This window comes from Ziziphus jujuba, chromosome 9, assembly GCF_031755915.1.
Source record: "Ziziphus jujuba cultivar Dongzao chromosome 9, ASM3175591v1".
Classification (NCBI taxonomy): Eukaryota; Viridiplantae; Streptophyta; class Magnoliopsida; order Rosales; family Rhamnaceae; genus Ziziphus; species Ziziphus jujuba.
Window position 1 is genome coordinate 6,507,332 of NC_083387.1, and position 19,162 is coordinate 6,526,493.

The 19,162-nt window shown below is 35.4% G+C and overlaps 4 protein-coding genes across 4 annotated transcripts; 2 read left to right on the plus strand and 2 right to left on the minus strand.

Annotated features, from left to right (window-relative positions):
• Positions 1 to 253: 253 nt before the first annotated feature.
• LOC132799544 (RPM1 interacting protein 13-like) lies at positions 254 to 1,891 on the minus strand. The gene is made up of 3 exons (XM_060811622.1): positions 1,468 to 1,891; positions 1,069 to 1,155; positions 254 to 972 (listed from the first exon to the last, which is right to left on the minus strand). Exons 1-3 carry the CDS (start codon positions 1,672 to 1,674, stop codon positions 787 to 789), a joined length of 480 nt encoding a protein of 159 aa, XP_060667605.1. The 5' UTR covers positions 1,675 to 1,891; the 3' UTR covers positions 254 to 786.
• Positions 1,892 to 7,752: 5,861 nt separating this feature from the next.
• Positions 7,753 to 9,798, plus strand: LOC107426771 (pantoate--beta-alanine ligase). The gene is made up of 4 exons (XM_016037044.4): positions 7,753 to 8,561; positions 8,911 to 9,024; positions 9,249 to 9,380; positions 9,522 to 9,798. Exons 1-4 carry the CDS (start codon positions 7,911 to 7,913, stop codon positions 9,645 to 9,647), a joined length of 1,023 nt encoding a protein of 340 aa, XP_015892530.3. The 5' UTR covers positions 7,753 to 7,910; the 3' UTR covers positions 9,648 to 9,798.
• Positions 9,799 to 10,024: 226 nt separating this feature from the next.
• On the minus strand, positions 10,025 to 13,075 carry LOC107426772 (vesicle-associated membrane protein 722). The gene is made up of 5 exons (XM_016037046.4): positions 12,459 to 13,075; positions 11,399 to 11,540; positions 11,187 to 11,307; positions 10,917 to 10,979; positions 10,025 to 10,448 (listed from the first exon to the last, which is right to left on the minus strand). The coding sequence occupies exons 1-5, from the start codon at positions 12,646 to 12,648 to the stop codon at positions 10,305 to 10,307; spliced, it is 660 nt and encodes a 219-aa protein (XP_015892532.1). The 5' UTR covers positions 12,649 to 13,075; the 3' UTR covers positions 10,025 to 10,304.
• Positions 13,076 to 16,298: 3,223 nt separating this feature from the next.
• On the plus strand, positions 16,299 to 18,839 carry LOC107426577 (uncharacterized protein At4g13200, chloroplastic). Its single transcript, XM_016036797.4, has 3 exons — positions 16,299 to 16,693; positions 17,574 to 17,728; positions 18,417 to 18,839. The coding sequence occupies exons 1-3, from the start codon at positions 16,486 to 16,488 to the stop codon at positions 18,654 to 18,656; spliced, it is 603 nt and encodes a 200-aa protein (XP_015892283.3). The 5' UTR covers positions 16,299 to 16,485; the 3' UTR covers positions 18,657 to 18,839.
• The last annotated feature ends 323 nt before the right edge of the window (positions 18,840 to 19,162 follow it).

Genomic DNA, 19,162 nt, shown 5'->3' on the forward strand with positions numbered 1-19,162 from the left:
CCATCAAAATTGTATTGGATAGCATAAGTAGGCGGGTGTTTCTTTAAAAATTATTTTTGAAATAAATAAAACATAATATTTCTTATGAAAATTGTTTTAAGATTGCAAACCAAATGCAACCTCAAAAGGTTTATTAATAGTTCTTTTGACGAACATATGGCAAAGTAATTAAGAAGGCGTATAAATATCTGGAAAACAAAATATGCAAACATCAACAGTATAGAGAGCATCGTTGGATAAAAGCTTGGTGGTATTGTTAATGGTCTAAATTGCACATCATCGTGGCCTTTTGACAATTTGTACAAGAATGGAAAAACTTGGGATCGAAATTATCCATGTGATGAAATTTGCCCCTCCAAATGTTAAAATTACAAGCGAGGTAGGAATTTGTTCTCGTTCTTAACAAATCCTGGAGCTGGAAGTTGGCTTCTAACTTTGAGTACTTGTGATATTTGAGGCAGACAAGTTGGATCGTAGTTGCCATCCACTGTTAGTCATAACAAATCCATTAGCTTGGAGTCCGCTTCTAACTGTTTGTTGGATATATGCAGACAAAGTCATATCCTAGCTCGAATCCATTGTTAGTCGTAACAAATCCTCTAGCTTCAAGTTTTCTTCTTAACTTTTTCTTGGATATATACAGTCAAGTTATTAGATGAGGAGGAAACATGGATAGCATTAGCAACAGCAGGCCTAGAAACTTGATTCTGTTTTAATGGGCTAGGTGACTTACTCGCACTACTAATATTGACTACTGGTGCAACCTGGTTAAGGTGAGGCAGGGAACTAGGTAAGCAAGTATCCTAGATTTTTGAAGCAGATAATGTTGTTGCAATTTTTCCCAAACTTGAAGTTTCTTCTCTGAATTTTCCACGTCTCATCTTTATCAGTGGCATGACAATGGTCTGTACTGGAGATGCCATTGCCCCAACTTACACATGGTGCAAGCGAGTCACAAACATAATAGTGACACTGCAATTTACATAACAGTAATTACTAGAACATGCTCTGCCTAATATTTTCCAATTCCATAAGCCATATACCTATGAGCAGAGTGATCTAATTTACCTGGTTGCAGTGTCTATCGTGAGGGGTAGTACTGAAAGGAAAACTGACACAAAGATGCCGGGAATGAGGGCAGTCTCTGCATGCAATCTGCATCCAAATGTCCAAAAGAACTAATTAAAGGATGGCAACAGATATCCCAGCCATATCAAAGGACAAGGGATTTATGGTACAAGACGACAATGGGAACACTCAATTGGATAATGAAAAAAAAAAACAGGGGGAGGTGTGGGTGGGAATTTTATTAAATATAAAACCAATCAGTAAAAGATGATGCAGCTCAGCTGAATTAACTCAGTTGTACACATCTACCAAGCAAACACGCAATATATTCCTGGCAAATTCATGAGACAGTAATAAACCACTTCAAACTAAACATAAATTTGATTGATACATACATACCTGACCCTTCTCACCAACGATTAGCAACTCGTCCAACCCAAACCCAATCTCAATGGCCGAATAGTCAACAGGTTTATTATGAGGGTCACCATCCAAAACCACACAATCATCGTCCACATCTTTCATTGTCCGCCTCCAAGACTTTTGACCTCGGCTTTTGGTTGACCTCACCCACGACCACAACATCATCGGAGTCCTGTTCTTCATCTGAGCTGATATCCAATACCACAGATCCCAGATCTTAAACCCTAAAAGAAATCTTTAAAAAATTCTCCCAAAAATCCAAGGTTTAAAAGAAAATAATAATAGAGAAACAATTATATTTAAATGAAACCCAGTGTTTAATATATTAAAAAACAATAATAATTAAAGAAAGTAAATGTTGGATTTTTTGGAATAAAAAACACAGCAAAACCAAAGAGAAAGAAGCTTAAATTGGTGTGGTCTCAACACCCTCGTTCATTATGGATATAGCATATAACTACAAGTTTTCAGAAACAGTAAACAATCTAATTTTCACCTAGTACAACGGTAATCATATTGCTAAAAGACAAGCCATATTTTGGCTACCTAATATAACAGTGTTTTTATCAAAAACTGAAAGTACAGTAACTAATCATTACAAAACAACTTATGACAGCAACAAAAGTGACATTACACTAACACTCCTCTTTGGCACTTTTGCTGGAAACACTAAGATCATTTCTTAATGTTTCAAACATGTTTCTTGGCAAAGCTTTTGTCAAAATATCAGTAAGTTGGACCTCAGAACTGCAATGAACCAGCTTCACTTCACCATTTCTTTCAGCTTCTCTCACAGCATGATATTTGACTGGAATATGCTTTGTTCTTCTATGTTGATCTGGATTTTCAACAATGAAAATTGCAGACTTGTTATCACAGTATATTGTGGTAGCTTCTTCTTGCCTTTTATTTAAATCAACAAACAACTTCCTTAGCCATAAAGCTTGATTTGAAGCAGCAGTAGCAGTGATATATTCAACTTCAGTTGTGGATTGAGCAACTGAACCCTGTTTTTGTGAGCTCTATGAAAAAGGACCTGAACCAAGAGAAAATAAGTATCTTCAAGTACTTTTTGAATCCTCCATGCTTCCAGCCCAATCACTATCAACATAGCCCATCAACTTGCCTTCTTCTTGCTTCAAAAAACAAAATACCATAGTCTATGGTGCCTCTAATGTACCTTAGCATTCTTTTAGCTGCAGAATAATGCATATGTGATGGAGCATGCATAGATCTGGAAAGCAGACTCACAAAAAACATAATGTTAGGTCAAGAAGCACATAAATACAGCAAACTTCCAATAAGGCTTCTATAAGTTGAAACTTCAATCTTGGCAGCACCATCTTCAAGTTCAAATTTTTTATTGTAAACCATTGGAGTGTCAACTGGATTACACTTCTCCATGTCAAACTTTTTTAGTAGTTCCACAACATACTTCTTTTGGGATAAGAAAATGCCATGACTAAATTGATATATCTCCATGCCAAGAAAGTAGTTTATCACTCCTAAATCTGACATTTTAAATACTTTTTTCATTTTAGATTCAAACTCCAACACACTTTATGAATCTCCTCCTGGAACAAACAAGTCATCAACATATAGAGAAACAATCAATTTTTCATCATTTGAACCTGACTTCACGTACAAAGTAGGCTCATTCTCACTCCTTTTAAATCCTTTTCCAACAAGGTATGAGCCAGTTCTGCTATACCAAGCTTTAGGAGCTTGTTTCAAGCTATAAAGAGCCTTATGCAATTTATAAACCTTGTCTTCCTTTCCTTAAACAACAAAGCCTTCAGGTTGTTTAACATATACTTCTTCCTGCAAGTAACCATTTAGAAATGCAAATTTCACATCTAAATGGTAAACTTTCCAGCCCTTTTGAGCGGCAAGTGCTAGTAGAAATCTGATTGCTTCATGTCTCGCAACTAGTGCAAACGTATCTCCATAATCAATACCAGGTTGCTGCACATAACCTTTAACTACCAATCTTGCTTTATGCTTATTTATTGTACCATCAGCATTGACCTTGGTCCTAAAGACCCATTTTACTCCAATGGCCTTTTTGCCTTGGGGTTTGTTCACCAATTTCCAAGTTTTGTTTTTGCTTATCATATTGATTTCCGTTTTCATGGCCTCTCTCCATGTCTCGAACTGATTTGCATCATTGAAAGTAATTGGATCACACAATGCTAGGTTCCATCTTTCATATTCATCATTCAAGGGTCTTGTACCTCGAACATCGGATAGAGGTCTTATAGCTCGGACATTAGACAAGGATCTTGTATTTCGGACATCAGACAGGGGTCTTATAGCTCGGACATCGGATAGGAGTCTTGTATCTTGGACATCGGACAGGGATCTTATATCTCGGACATCGGACAGGGGTCTTATAGCTCGGACATCGGACATGAATCTTGTATCTCGGACATCGGACAGGGGTCTTATAGCTCGGACATCGAACAAGGATCTTGTATCTCGGATATCAAATAGGTGTCTTGTATCTCGGACACTTCTTTCGGACGCATCAGTGAAGGGTCTTGTGCCTCGGATGCTTATCTCAGATGCATCAGTCAGAGGTCTTGTACCTCGAATGCATCAGTCAAAGGTCTTGTATCTCGGATGCTTTTCTCATATACATCAGTCAAGAATCTTGTACCTCGGATTCCAACAGCATCTTCATCATTTGAATCATTCTCATCCTGAATCTCGTCATGTTCTTGGATAAAATTCTTTTCTAAGGCTTGAACTTCACTCTTTTCCCAATTCCAAACAGCAGCTTCATCAACTTTAACATTCCTACTAACAATTAGGTTGTTAGTTTTCTAATGATATACTCTGTACCCTTATGTGTTGCTGCTGTAACCAACGAAAATTTCCATATCAGCTTTTTGATCCAACTTGTCTCTCTTAATTTCAGGAACATGTGTATAACAAATGCTCCCAAATATCTTCAAATGCTCCACAGTAGGCTTGACCCCATACCACACCTCATATGGAGTTTTAAACTCCAATGCTTTAGTTGGTAATCTATTTAGCAAATACACTGAGGTATTTATTGTTTCAGTCCAAAACTTCTTTGGTAATTGGTTCTCAACCAACAAGCATCTTCACATCTCCATAATAGTCATGTTCTTCCTCTCACTAACCCCATTTTGCTGAGGAGTATAGGGAGAGGTCAGCTGATGTTGAATTCTAGCTTCTTTGCATTGCAACTCAAACTTTTGAGCTGTATATTTAGTCCCATTATCAGATCGTATCACCTTGGTGCTACATTTTGCTTGATTTTCTACCATGGCTTTAAAGCTGGTGAAAATCTCAGCAACTTCAGATTTTTGTTTCAGAAAATACACCCAACACATTCTGGAGAAATCGTCTATGAAAGTGAGAAAATATCTACTACCGTTGATAGAATTCTCACTCATAGGTCCACATACATCACTATGAATTAACTGAAGCTTTTCAGAGGCTCTCCAAGCGCCTTTCGAAGGAATGGCAGCCTTTGTTGCTTACCAAGCTGACACACTTCACACACTTCTAGGTTTTTGCTAACAGCAGGCATATTCTCCACCAATTTCTTTTCATGCATTAGATTCAGAGAGTCATAGTTAAATGACCAAGTCTTTTATGCCACAACTTAGATTCATCACTAGTTTTGGCATAAAAAACATTATTTCCCTTCTTGTTCCACTCTACCATAAAGCTTTTATCTTTCATTCCAACATTTAGAATTTCACTTCCATGTTGATCATATATTATGCAAGACTTATTTTGAAAATTCAAATAATATCCATTTTCAAGTATTTGTCCTACACTTAACAAGCTTTGATTAATTTCGGGTACATATAACATATTTAAAATGAGTTTAGTACCTGTTGAAATTTCCACAGCCACTTCTCCTTTGCCTTGAACTTGAATAAAATCTCCATTTCCTATTTGCACTTTGGAAACAAAGCTTCTATCCAAGGTCTTGAAGAGATTAGCATCATGAGTCATATGTTGAGTGCAGCTATTATCCACCAACCAAGCTTCTTTGCTGCCGTTTTCTACATGACATATAGCAACAAATAGCATTTCCTCACTTTGCCATGCTTCATCAGCAACTTGTACTTGGTGTGCTTGTTGCACTGGTCCTCCTTTGTTTTTGCAAACTTTTTCAATATGTCCCAGTTGTTTGCAAACTCTACATTGAACATTTGGCCTAAACTAATAATATTTTTCAGGATGGTTGTCCTTTTTACAATAAGAGCACTTCGTAAACTTCTTTCTTTCACCTTATCTGCTTGTACCAGTACCATGTTTTCCTTTGACATTACTTCCTCCACCTTATTGCTTCCTTTGATTATTGTTTGCTAGAGCCTTACCTTTTTGTAATGCTAAAAAAGCAATTTCTGAGGTTTCTTCTTGTCTTATAGATCTTCTTTGTTCAGTTGCTTGTAAAGCATTAACAAGCTCTGACAAAGAAATCTGATAATCTCTTGACTCCTCCAAGGATGATATCTTTGCTTTGAACTTTTTTGGTAAGCTGACCAGCACTTTCTCCACCACTCTTCTATCTCTTAGTTCCTCTCCAAGAATTCTGATCTAGTTTACTACTTTCATAAGTCTGTCAATAAAGTCTTTTACCAACTCGGAATCCTTCATTCTTAAAGTTTCTAACTCCCTCCTCAAGTTCAATACCTGCATTTATCTTGTTCTTGCACTTCCCTGGAACTCTTCTTTCAGCTTGTCCCAAAACTCTTTAGCTGTAATGCAAGCCATAATTCTGGTGAACATCACTTCTAAAACACCAGCATGTAAGACAGATAAAGCCTTAAATTTTTTAGCAACCTCCTCACTATGTTGCTTTATTTGAGCAATAGTGGGATTTGTTGTCAAAGGGGGAGGATTTCTTTCGGTCTCTACTACTTCCCACAAGTCAAAAGCTTGAAGGTAAGCTTTCATTTTTATAGACCACATGGCATAATTTTTTCCAGAAAATATAGGAGGTGATGGAGCAAAAAAATGAGTTGAAACCATTTAAAAGGAAGGAAAGGTAGAAGGAAGGTTTCTTGTATTTTTTATTATTTCACTCACAGCCTCTCTAAGATCATTAGGGCTCTGATATCATTTGTTGGATTTTTTGGAACAAAAAATACAGCAAAACAAAAGAGAAAGAAGCTTAATCACAAGTTTTCAGAAACAGTAAACCACCTAATTTTCACTTACTACTGCGGTAATCATATTGCCAAAAGACAAGCCATACTTTGGCTACCTACAAAGTACAGTAACTAATTATTACAAAGCAACTTATGACAGCAAAAAAAATAACATTACACTAATAGTAAATTCAAATTTCCATAAATATCTTCTACAAAAGGGTGAGGATTTTTATTATTATTATTTTTTATTTTGGAGGGAAATAAAAAAAAGCGGGGTCAGGATTTAGGCGGGAGGTTTTCTCTAGAAGGATAGAATAATATTTCAAAAAAAGTTTTAGTTAAGATTGCAATTGATTTTGGAGATGGTATAATTGGAAACATTGGGTGGGTTTGGAGACATATTTGTAGACTTTCTCTGGGAATTAGAAAACTGAGCGAGCGAGAGAGAGAGAGAGAGAAGGTTGATGATTCTGCCGAGTAAGAGAAAACTGATTGATGAGTAAAACATAATATATGTTTTACTAGCTAATCAGAGAGAGAGAGAGTGACAGGGATATTTATGAAATTTGATGTTTCGAGTATGGACAGATTTGGCATAAAGAAAACTACTTGTGGTGCTTGCGATGGAGGCGATGGACGACCCGTGATGATGATCATGGAGAAGGAGAAGCCATGGCCATGGAAACGATACCTTGCATTAGAAATCCTTCCTGCGAGAAGTCAAAGAAAGCAGTTGCTAGTCAAACCTTAATTAATAAAATTGAATAGTTTATGAAATTAAGCATAATTCCCAAAGGACACGTTCAGATTTCCATTGCATTGCATGACACAAGTGAGTAACATGATAGCTCCTTCATTAGTCTAGTTTTGTTATCCACATATAAATGTGTTTATTAGTCTTTTGTTTATTATTGGATCTTATTTTATTTATTTATTCATTTTGCTAAGAGATAGAGAGGTTTTTATTTATAAAAGGGCAAAAAAAAAAAAAAAAAAGTCAAGATTGAAAATTTTATTCAACGATTGAAGCTGAAGTGTCCCACCGAACCTCGGAATCCGAAATGGACAAAAAAATAATATTATATATATTTAGAATGAAAAATGCCGCCATCTATATATATACCAAGAAAAGAACGAGCCGCCATACGCCCGTATACACTAGCTTCCTCAATTTCATTTTTAAGCCATCTCGTCATAATTTCCTTCAAGCTTTTCATTCAATACCTGTCTGTTCACCTGTAAAAATTAAATTCCTGGAATTTTTTCTCCTCCTGAAAAATGTCCACCAACCCCAAATTCTTGGAAAACAAACACAGCAAAAGCTTTCCTAGTTTCTTAATGCCGATGGCGAATAAAAATCCAGTGATAATAGAGGACAAAGACAAGATGAGGAATTGGTCAAGGGCCATGAGATCCCAAGGCAAGACTATTGGCTTGGTACCCACTATGGGATACCTCCATGAAGGTCATATATCACTCATCAAAGAAGCCCAAAAGCACGCCCAGATTATAGTAGTCTCAATCTATATCAATCCAGGTCAGTTCTCTCCCTCTGAGGACCTTTCCACATACCCATCCGACTTTCATGGTGATATCCAAAAGCTCATGTCTGTTCCCGGTGGTGTTGATGCTGTGTTTCATCCCTATAGTCTCTATGATTATGGATCAAAAACTGGTTCTGGTGGAGTGGATAGAGAAGGGGCTAAAGAGAAAAAGGTTGGTGTCGTTTCCTGTGTGGAAGATGGGGGATTGGGTCATGAAACATGGGTTAGAGTTGAGAGGTTGGAAAATGGTTTGTGTGGAAAGAGTAGGCCAGTTTTCTTTAGAGGGGTTGCCACCATTGTCACCAAGTTGTTTAATGTAGTTGAGCCTGATATTGCTGTGTTTGGGAAGAAGGATTATCAGCAATGGCGAGTTATTCAGCGGATGGTGAGTTCTGAGTTCTTTCTTTTTTCTCTTTTTTTCGTGGGGAAGACAAACAACCAAATTTGTGAAAAAATGATTGCTTTTTTGAAAAAGTTTGCAAAAATGTTATTTTTTTTAACATTCCATGTACCCAATGCCTACAAAACTTTATTAAGATGTTCATCTTTAAATATCTAGTACTAGTTAGTTCCAGAATCTTGCTATGGCTAGTTCTTTTGAACCTGACCACGTTAAAACCTGGTTAATGTATAGTAATCTGTTTATTGGATTGTAGCAATTTCAGTTTTATAGTAACATGTAGTAACTTTATAGAACTGCTATATTGATAAATCAATTTCTTGAATTCATGCAGGTTCGGGATCTTGATTTTTCCATAAAAATAATAGGTTCTGAGATAATGCGTGAGACTGATGGTCTTGCAATGAGTTCACGCAATGTGCACCTCTCACCTGAAGCAAGGGAAAAGGTCTCTAAATTTCGATCTTTTAGTTTCCAAATTCCTTTTAAAACCTTTTGTTGGGTTTAGTGCCTTGCTCAATAAAATATGAAATATCTAGTTTCTCCTCAACTTTCTTAGTTTTGTTGATAAGGGTTTTCAGGTAATGGATATGCAATTTCATATATATAATGGTGTATTTTTTTTTTTTTTTTTTTTTTGAAATTTTCTTTCTACTTTTTTGTCATCTCCAGGCTTTGTCCATAAATAGTTCATTGTCAAGAGCTAGATTGGCTGCAGAAAAGGGTCAAGTTAATTGTAGAGAATTAAGAGACGTGGTCATCAAAGCAATAGAAGAAGCTGGTGGAAGAATTGATTATGCTGAGGTGATGCTCTTAACATTCACCTCACCTAGGAATGATGCTTCTTTTGGACTAATTGAGAATTTTAGATGGATAAGGAAATAGTGCTTCGTTATTTGATTATGCTAGGAATTTTCTAACTTCATGTTCGTCTTTTGCTAACAGATTGTAGACCAAGAAAGTTTGGGGGAAGTGGAAGAGATCAGAAGTCCTGTTGTGTTTTGCGTTGCTGCCTGGTTTGGAAAGGTTAGGCTGATAGACAACATGGAGATAAAATATATGAGAGATTGATTTTAGATGTGCCCATCCTTTGTCCTTCAAATTCAGTCCATAAATTAACAAGAAATTGGACTACTTTCACATTTTTGTATTTGGGGGATCTTATAGAGGCACGCTTAATCTGCATATTTTCTTTTTATCTTTGGAAAAGAAATTATCTTAATGTATTTTCTACAGGCAATCAGGCAGTCTCCAGATCTTTTTATATTAAAGCCATAACATTTTCTACTTACAAGCGCAGGGTTATCAGTCGTTTGTGCTGTTAAATTGGTACAATAATGCTACTATCATGCACCTAAAAAATTTTGATTAAAGAAAAAGAACTTGAACATAATATCCACGACATTGTAAGTTCAAGTGAATGAATTTGAAAAGTTTGGAACCGTTAATGAACCAACCACACTGATTTTTCATTTGCAATTGCTACAATGTTTGACACATCTATTAGTATAATTCAATTGAACAAAAGGGATCAAAAACCTTCCACGCATTAAGAACCTAGAAGAGAAAGAATTCAAGAGCACAAACTATACAAACATTGTCTTACAAAATATAAACTGCAGCAGAAGGAATGTGTAAACAAAATAGCTATAAGTAGACCAACAATGAAAAACCGTAACGGGAATGCCAATCCTTGTGATTATACTGATAAGAGTGTAATCAGGACCATCAACAATTGAAGCCACCACAAGCAGACAGAACAATGATAAGAATCAAGGCAATTAAGATACCCAAAACTATTAGCTTTATCTTCATATTCTGCAACCACATCTTCCTCCTCATCTTGGTTCCCTGCTGCCTGAAGTCTTGTGCCTGCACATGAATGAACAGTTGCATTGCATAATCAGGCAGAGAAAGAAGCAGCAAAGAATGCTTTTGAACCTCACATAATGGAGAAGGCACAAAACTACTTTAAAACTCGTATATCCAACAGTGACAAAAGACAAATAATCGAACCCAACCCACAACTTCATTTTGTCTATCATCAGGGATTATGAATGTCCATGAACTATAAAAAGCAAAAGCTTGGCACTGCTTAGGGTTAAGTATTTGGCTAAGTAATTCAACTGGTAATTTCCATCTGAAAATATTGGTGCCAACCAATAGTCAGGACCGGTTAAATCAATGACATAACCAGTCACATAAATATCAATTAGCCAAAAGAAAAAAACAATTACATAATATCAGAACCTGCTCTTCTACATGTGCAAGTCTAATTATATTAGTCTTCTAGTCTTTTTCCTATTGCCATGGTAAACAAAAACAAATGAATTTGCTGACCTGAGAATGGAGGTTTTCTGTTTTATCCACCAGAAGTTCAATCTTCTCTCCACGGTCAAGGACCTAAACCAAGAACATAATCAAAATTAATAACAGCACCAAATAGGTCTAAATTAAACACATTATTATGATCCATTAAGTCAGTTCGATCATTCAATCCAATAAAATGAAGTGAGGGAAAATGAGAAACAGAACCAGTACAATGTAAAAGGCTATAATTGGATTCAAGAACCAGATTGATAATTATAAAAGAAAACAATAATTCCTTACCTTTTCGATGTTCTCCATCATAACTCCTTTAACTTCTGATACCTGAGCTTTTACTTTAGCAAGCTTACTGATCTCCTCGGGATGATCAATACAATACTGCATATGCTCCTTTAATTTGGGCCTACATATAACCCCAAATTGTTGCATTGACATAAAATCATAACTTTCAAAAGTCAAATTCAGTTGGGCATCAAAAAGTAAAAACTGATTACCCAAACTCCTTGCTCAGGCTATTTGCAACTGCTGTTGCAGCTTTTCCTCCTCCATATCTCTTGGTAAAGTCCTCCTTGATTCGCTCAAGAAAGGCAATGGGAATCTGTCGTCCTGCGGCCTCAACTGCAACCACACAGTAGGCTGCATCGTGCAAAAGATGATCTTAGTTCAAGTCCAAACTCCTATCAAAAAAATTGCACCAATTTTCCAGGAAAGAAAGAAATGATAAGCATAATATGTGTTACTCTCTTCACACCCACAGACCCACTTATTCTGAACCTTCTCTTCTAGACGATAGCAGTGAGTAGTATACTTTTCAATTGGACCCTCAAAACTAAAAGAGGAGACTGTACTTGTCCTGCATCTGATCTTCCCTTTGATCTTCTTAATGTAAATATAAGATATCACAACCTTCCTTTCGATATTCTTATTTACAACTTATCAATGCAAATATAAAATATAACAAAGCAAGCATATGAACTTCGCATAATTACATCAATGCCAAAGAATAAGGCCATACGGTATTGTACCATGTGATTTTGAATCACACATAAACTCATATTTCTTTTACCCAAAAAAGAGCATTCACAAATCACAAGCCAGCAACTAATGCTGAATTTTGCATCAAGTCAGAACAGCAATCCTTTTTTAGTTCCCGACTTCCATCTGACAGAATCTATAATAAGCAAAACGCAACCTAAAACGAAATAAATTGACAAAGAAATATCTTACTTTCTATATGTGGGTAAGGTTGTTATACCTCACTGGAAATGAATCAAGGCAATCTAGAGCTGTTTACTATTCCCTTCATTCAATTTGTCAGCAAAACCCTCTAGAACTAGTCATAACTAAATATAACGAGGCTCACAAATACGAGCTTGATCATTAAAGCTATACAAGTCTATTAAAGTAACAATTAAAATGCATCATAGTCATACAAAAAACACCTCCAGAGCACCACAAATCGAGCAAAAACATTAAAACCAAAAAACATAATCAAGACCTTGATCAGAGCATCAGAATCTAGGGAAAAAAAAAAAGATCTGAGAGAGAAATTACTGAAGCCGTTATCGACGAGGTAGTTGAAGGTGTGTCCATCGCAGTTGTAGGTGAACTTGTTATTGGTAGCAGGAAGCTTCTGGAGGCACTGTGATGCTATGCTGGTGAAGTTGCCTGTAAATTCCGTGAACTCTGCCAGGATCACCGTCCCACGCGCCACGAAGCTATAGATCAACGACTGCTGCCCCATCCCCCAACCCCTGATCCACCACAAGAGAGAGATACAGAAGGTCTCACACAGATATAGAGAGAGAAAGAGAAAGAGAAAGAGAGAGCGGCAGTGAAGGTTTTGTTGCAGAGAGAGATGAAGAAGAAGAAGAGGTCGATTTTATTAAGAGAGAAGGAGAAAGAAGAAGAAGAAGAAGAAGAGAGAGATGCAGAGAGAGAAATGTTTGATGTTTGTTTTTGCTTAGATGGGAAGCCTGGTAGCGAGGGTGTCTTTGTTTATGACTTTCGATTAACTTAAGCCACCCTCCATTTCCATGTAAATAACGGTAATGCCACGCTGCTGCAAAGCTGTTAGCTGGCTGCTTTTGAATGTGTTTGAAAATTTGAAATATTTGAATTCAACAAGAACAATGTGACACCTGATAGATAGATAGAGAGAGAAAGAAAGAGCCCCTCTAGAAATTTGAGAAAAAATCTATCTGCGTTTTCCGAGCGTTGAAAATATCAAAAAACATTTTTTGAATATTTTTTTAAATGGAAATTTTATTTATATTACTTTTCGAAACAAAATATTAGATACATATATATATATATATATATTTTTGTTTCCACAGAAACTACGGCGGACCTTCTGGACCATTAACGTCAACATTTGACAAAATTTATATCCCGTCATCACTCATATTAACGTTAACGTTGATCTGATCCATCTCTTAAATATATCTTACAAGTTTTTTTCACATCCATCGTATTCAAGTTCATAGGAAAACAAAAACAAAAACAATAATAATAATAATAATAATTTCCAGGCAATGTATGAAATCCCAATTTCCTAATTCGGGATATTTTTTATCAAGAAACAAAAAAATAATAAAAAGGGGAAAATTCGAATGTTACAATTCTATATAAATTTGAACATCTTAGAACTTGAAACCAAATTCTTGTAGTGCATACACAATAATGAGTTCAAAAATTTAAATTAGATGGTAGATCAATAGGAAATTTAACACTTTATCTAACCCATAACATTAAAATTTACGCTTTGGTTGGATATTTCATGGAAAACTATTGGCTATCTAATTTACCTTTTAGAATAATAATAAATAAATAAAGGAAATAAAAAAAAATTAAAAAAGGAGGTTGAGATCCTAGTGATGTTTTACCAACTGAATTGCATTTCAATAGAACCACCAGAACTATAATTTCCCTAAATTATAAAAGCTAATTAGTTGGCCGCAAAATGATGCTACCTCACCCCGATGGTGGACTTCAGGCCTATCTTTTTTTCTGATTAAGTAATTAATTATTTTTGCTTCTCAGACCCAAAAATAGTAATAATAATAATAATAAGTTTTATATTTTTGTCCAGTCAAATACTCAGAAATTAATTCAATATTATAAATCATGCATCTCCGATAAACTCAAAGTTCATATCTTATCTGAAATAGGAATAAAAGTTTGGGGGTTGGGAATTTTGTTTTACTTTTTTTAATTATTAATATTATTTTGTTGCTTGTTTTACTTGTTAAATAATTAATTGATTGGTGTGACGCCAGCTAGGGAGAATTTGACCAAAGTCAGGTTGAAGCTGTAATAATATTAGTCTTCTTGCCGTTCTTTCAAAAAAAAAAAATATATATATATATATATATATATTTCGCCTTGCCGTATACAAAAATTTGAAATAATAAACAATGAATAAATCCCATGTTGCGTGACCAGTTAAAATAGTGATTAAAAAATTTCTAACATGATAGGAATGTTTTTATCTTAATGTGAATTAGTTGCTATTTTTAATCGTTTTTTGGGGACAATAGCCAAAGTTGGAATTCTCCGACTCCAATATCAATAAAAATAAATAAATAAATATATAAAATGTTATTTTCCTATGTGATATGATTTTACTGTACTATATTTACAGTTATATGAGCTTAAACTCAAAAAGTATATTCATAAGTTTTTTTTCTTCTAATTTTCTTTCTCATTGAAAAGTTGTAAATTAAAATGAATTGATTTCATATGATTTTTCATATTTCAATGTGTTGTAGCGAGCGATTCATGGGATTTTTTTTTTCTTTTTTTTTCTTTTTTTTCTTTTTTTTTTAAAGCTTAGAACAATCAAATACACCAAAAGGAAATCAAACAAACAAAAGAAAAAAATTTCTACTACCTTGGGTAACTTCTCCAGCACGACAACTCATCTCTAAATACGCAGCTAGAAGAGATAAAAGCCATCAGTTTTACACACAGGAATTTAGGTCAACTCTTAATTTATCCATTTAATTTCAAACCTTTAACAATAAAGCAGCTTCCACACAGATGACAAAGAAGAAAAAAAGTTGAAATCTCCTCATCTTCCAACCTTGTCAACTCTGCGACAATCTGTTCAAACCATTTTCAATCTCCTTTTTATTTTTTTGGTCAATACAAAGCACTTCTTTTTTACCAATCAGTTAGATAATCTTCATGAAGCAAGCCACCACAATATACAGCTTCCTACAATAAGAAAGTCAAGCTTATAAAGAGAACCTCCACTTTGAAAATGATTGTATTTGTATAGCCATGAAATCCTTCCCTATGTACAATATATCTAGCCCTCTTGGCCCTAAACCAAAATCAATCTGGTTCTGTGATGAACTTCTGTGTAGCTAATTTTGCATTTAAAGCTTTATTAACATCAAAATTAAGGTTCTTCAAAAGCCCAACCCTTCAAAGAAAGCCTTTAGTTTGGTATTAGGTTGTTTTGTGCCAGTGCATTATTGAACATATGAACGGACCTAAATTGTATCTAAATCGATTTTTTTTTTTTTTTTTTTTAAGGCATCAAACAGAAATTTGTAAAATCTATTCATCATTTAGTGGGATTCAGCCTGAAGGGCTGCATTTGACTAAACAAGTAAAGTTTTAAAAGTATTTTTTAAAGCTGATTTTAGATAATTGAGAAGAGTTCATTGCGCCTCTCCTATTAGTTGCAATTTTTGAAAAAAATGGTTGCATCATTCTATATTATTATACCAATTTTTAACGCGAAGAAAACAATTGCAATTATTGACTGTTTCCTTTTCATAAAAAACAATAAGCAAGCAAATACATAGAATGCACATTTTGGCAGCTGGGCATTGATGAAATAATTGATCTAACAAAGTTTTGCCATGCCAGCTTTAGACAAAAGCGGGTTCTGCCAACTGTTATCTCTTTTACAACTTACTTGTTTCAATCTTTCAAAAGCAACAACCTTGTTTCTATCAAAAAGTAATCCAGATCCCAAGTATATCTCCTTGGAATTTTGGAATAGTATTGTAATTATTATTTTTGGGTGTAGAGCACATAATAAGATTCGTCCTAAGTGACTTCTTTGGGTCTTTGAATTGTCTAAAGCCAAGAGACCCTTTGTAATATTCATCACAAAAGCTCCACTCTACTTGGCCATCTGCCTTCTGAATGTCTATCTAATTTAACCCATTAAATGACTTATTTTCTTCTACTTCTTCAAATATGTTTCTCCTGGGAAGTTTAATTTGTTCTTTTTCTCTTGTTTTTTTGGTCACACTCCCTAGTTTATTTTGTCTTAGTGGGCCTTGAGGCAGCATTTTTTTTTTTTGTGTGGCTGTGGACCTAGGTCCGCCCAAAGAATTGTCAAGTATAAACTTTCGGATCGTACCAATTGATTACAGATCCAAACCCAAATTACCTAGCAGCTTTGTTGTACGATTTTGGAACTTCGGATGTGAATGAACTCAACCCGCGAAGCGACTGCCGTCCCGCAAGATTTTTAGCATTGTCCGATTGATTGATATTTGATAATAAAAATAGGGAGAGAAACGAAGAGGAAGCGACAGAATCTTAGATACTAATCGAAATGAAAAGTGGGGTTTCAGCTTCGGCTTCCTCGCCCATTTTTCCTTCTTTGCCTTCGAAACCCAAAACCACCCATGTTTTCTCTGCGTCCAGATTAGCGTTTCCTCGTACCTTATTTTGGTCAGACCTCAAGGTCCAAGGGGTTAGATTTTCTACGACAAAGGGGTTGGTTTGCCGTAGCAACAGCAGGCCTGGTGATACTGGTTCTGGTACTGTCTCACTCTGTTTCTTGCTTCTGTCTATAAAGTTGTTGTGCCTGTCGAAATATATATGGGTTTGTCCCAATTCACTTTCTCTTTGAATTTAAGAATAAGTTTTCTGAAAAATGAGTAGTATTTCTTTTTCAAATTTTATTGGTAATTTCGGAATGAGCTCTTGGTCCTGGCCTCTCGCTCTTTCTCATCATTCAGGTCGTTTGTCTCAGTTTTTAGCTGTTACATGATTTGGTTCATCGCAGAATATGTGAATTGACCGTGCGGTTTTGTATAAGAAGTCATTGAATTCTTTTTTCTTTCTTTTTTTTTTTAATGTGGACATAAATGAATAGTTTTGCTGTAAAAGCCTGAAGATTCAATGGACTTTTTTATTTTTATTTTTATCTTTTTTGGAGAATGAATGCACCTGAGGGAATAATGAAATTTGTCTTGCCTTTATGTATATAGGTGCTATCTTTCCCCAGAATAAATGGAGCTTTTATTGTGAATTGGATAATACTAACATACTGTTTCTTGGATGCACTGATACCTCATATCCAGGGCATGCTAATATTGTGTTTCTGCTGTGTTTTATGATTGATTAATTTTGGTGGATCATGTTAATGGAAATAAAGTAAACAAAGAGGTCCGGCATTTGAAAGCTATCTTGTTAAATTGTCTTTTCATTGGCAAATTTTATACAAGGGCAGCTTATCTAAAGCTTAACATTGATATATACTGACAGGGATGGTATACATCCCTCATGTATATTTCCACATGATGTATTTAGATACCAGTTTATGACTTCTTCCACTGCCCTTGTTTGTTTTATTTCTACTTTTTCTTCTTCTCATCTCTTCTGTTGTCCTTTTGATCAATTATTTGAATGTCACAGGTGATAGTGAAAGCCGGAGTGTTTTGGATGCATTTTTCTTGGGAAAAGCTTTAGCAGAGGCATTGAATGAGCGTGTTGAGTCTGCAGTAGGGGAGCTTTTGAGTACAATTGGTAGGCTACAATCCGAGCAACAAAAGCAAGTATTGGACTTCCAGGTACATACATATTTTCTATTTTTCCAACGATTTCGTTTTCATGTATTATATTTCTTCCTATCATGCAGATTCAACTGCGTTTACTTCTTGTGAAAGATTTCGTTCAAAGTTGTTTTCTTCTTTTTAAACGCTGAAGTCTGAAAATACATGTTACATGAGTGCTTGCGCGTTTATGTGTTTTGCCCCGAAAAACCATGCAATCTGTGCATTCCTTTAAATATCATTGATATTTATACTAGGATCTTTGAATACATAATGTATAGCAACAGTTCGAAGTTGGAACGTGGATAACTAGAATTAGGAATTTATTTTAGAAAATCATATGTAATTGCTGTATATGTAGGGTCTCGTCTTACAGAAGTTGAATGACCACCATATGCTATATACAGGATCCCGGGAGAGTAGATTTATCCATACGTAGTCTAATACATTGTCATTTTTGCTTGAAATTTGTATATAATTATTACAATTCAATCAATGGAAGTTTCAGCTTTGTTGCTACATCAGAATCACATAGAGAAAACGTGCTGATAATGGTTTGTCTTAACCATACGTTGTTTCAACTAGTCAACGTTTGAAACCATCATGATGGTCCAGCGTTCTCATCTTTGGTTCTCCCTTTGATTAATGAACGGTGAACATGGTACCATGGCAAAAAGGCTCATACTAATTTGCTGATTACGTGCAGGAAGAGGTACTGGAAAGAGCCAAAAGAGCGAAAGAGAAAGCAGCACGTGAAGCCTTGGAGGCACAAGGACTCACTACCAAGCCTGTTAAAGCAAACACAACGCCACGTCCTAATGGTGCTCCTTTAGTTTCAGTAACTTCTTCCCCAACTTCCGATGATTTCGTTCCTGTGGAGCAATCCTCAACACAACCAGATACTACTGATCAAGACCCTGTTTTAGGAGTATCAGATGAAGACTGATATCGTTGTCTTCTAGTGTGAGTGGCCGGCAGATTGCGGTAGCCTTTCATATGATATGGTAGGTTTATATGGTGTAAATGGCCGGCCTGCCTTTGATCGAACAATATAATATATAATTAGCATAAACAATTTACATGGGACATTTCTTACAATGTTTTCATCAAGTTAAGCCCCATTCACTTACATGTTTCTTTTTAGCGTTTGTGGGTACGCCAAAGATGGATTGCACTATTTTAATAACGGATCCACTCTTTTTTTTTGGGTGAATAAAAAAGGTTGGTAACTTTGAAGGAATCACTTGAATTGTTCGTCCGACCTATGGGACGAAAAAAGCAAAGCCGTTGGTCTCACTCCAAAAAGTAAATTACGGAATTTTCAAAGGAAACAGATAGACTACTTACCAAAAACATACGATACATCATTCAATAACTAGATCAGGTAATTGGACAAAAATTTTCTTCCATTAGAGGATCCAAATTCGTAAGTAAATATTTTTAGAGGAAAAA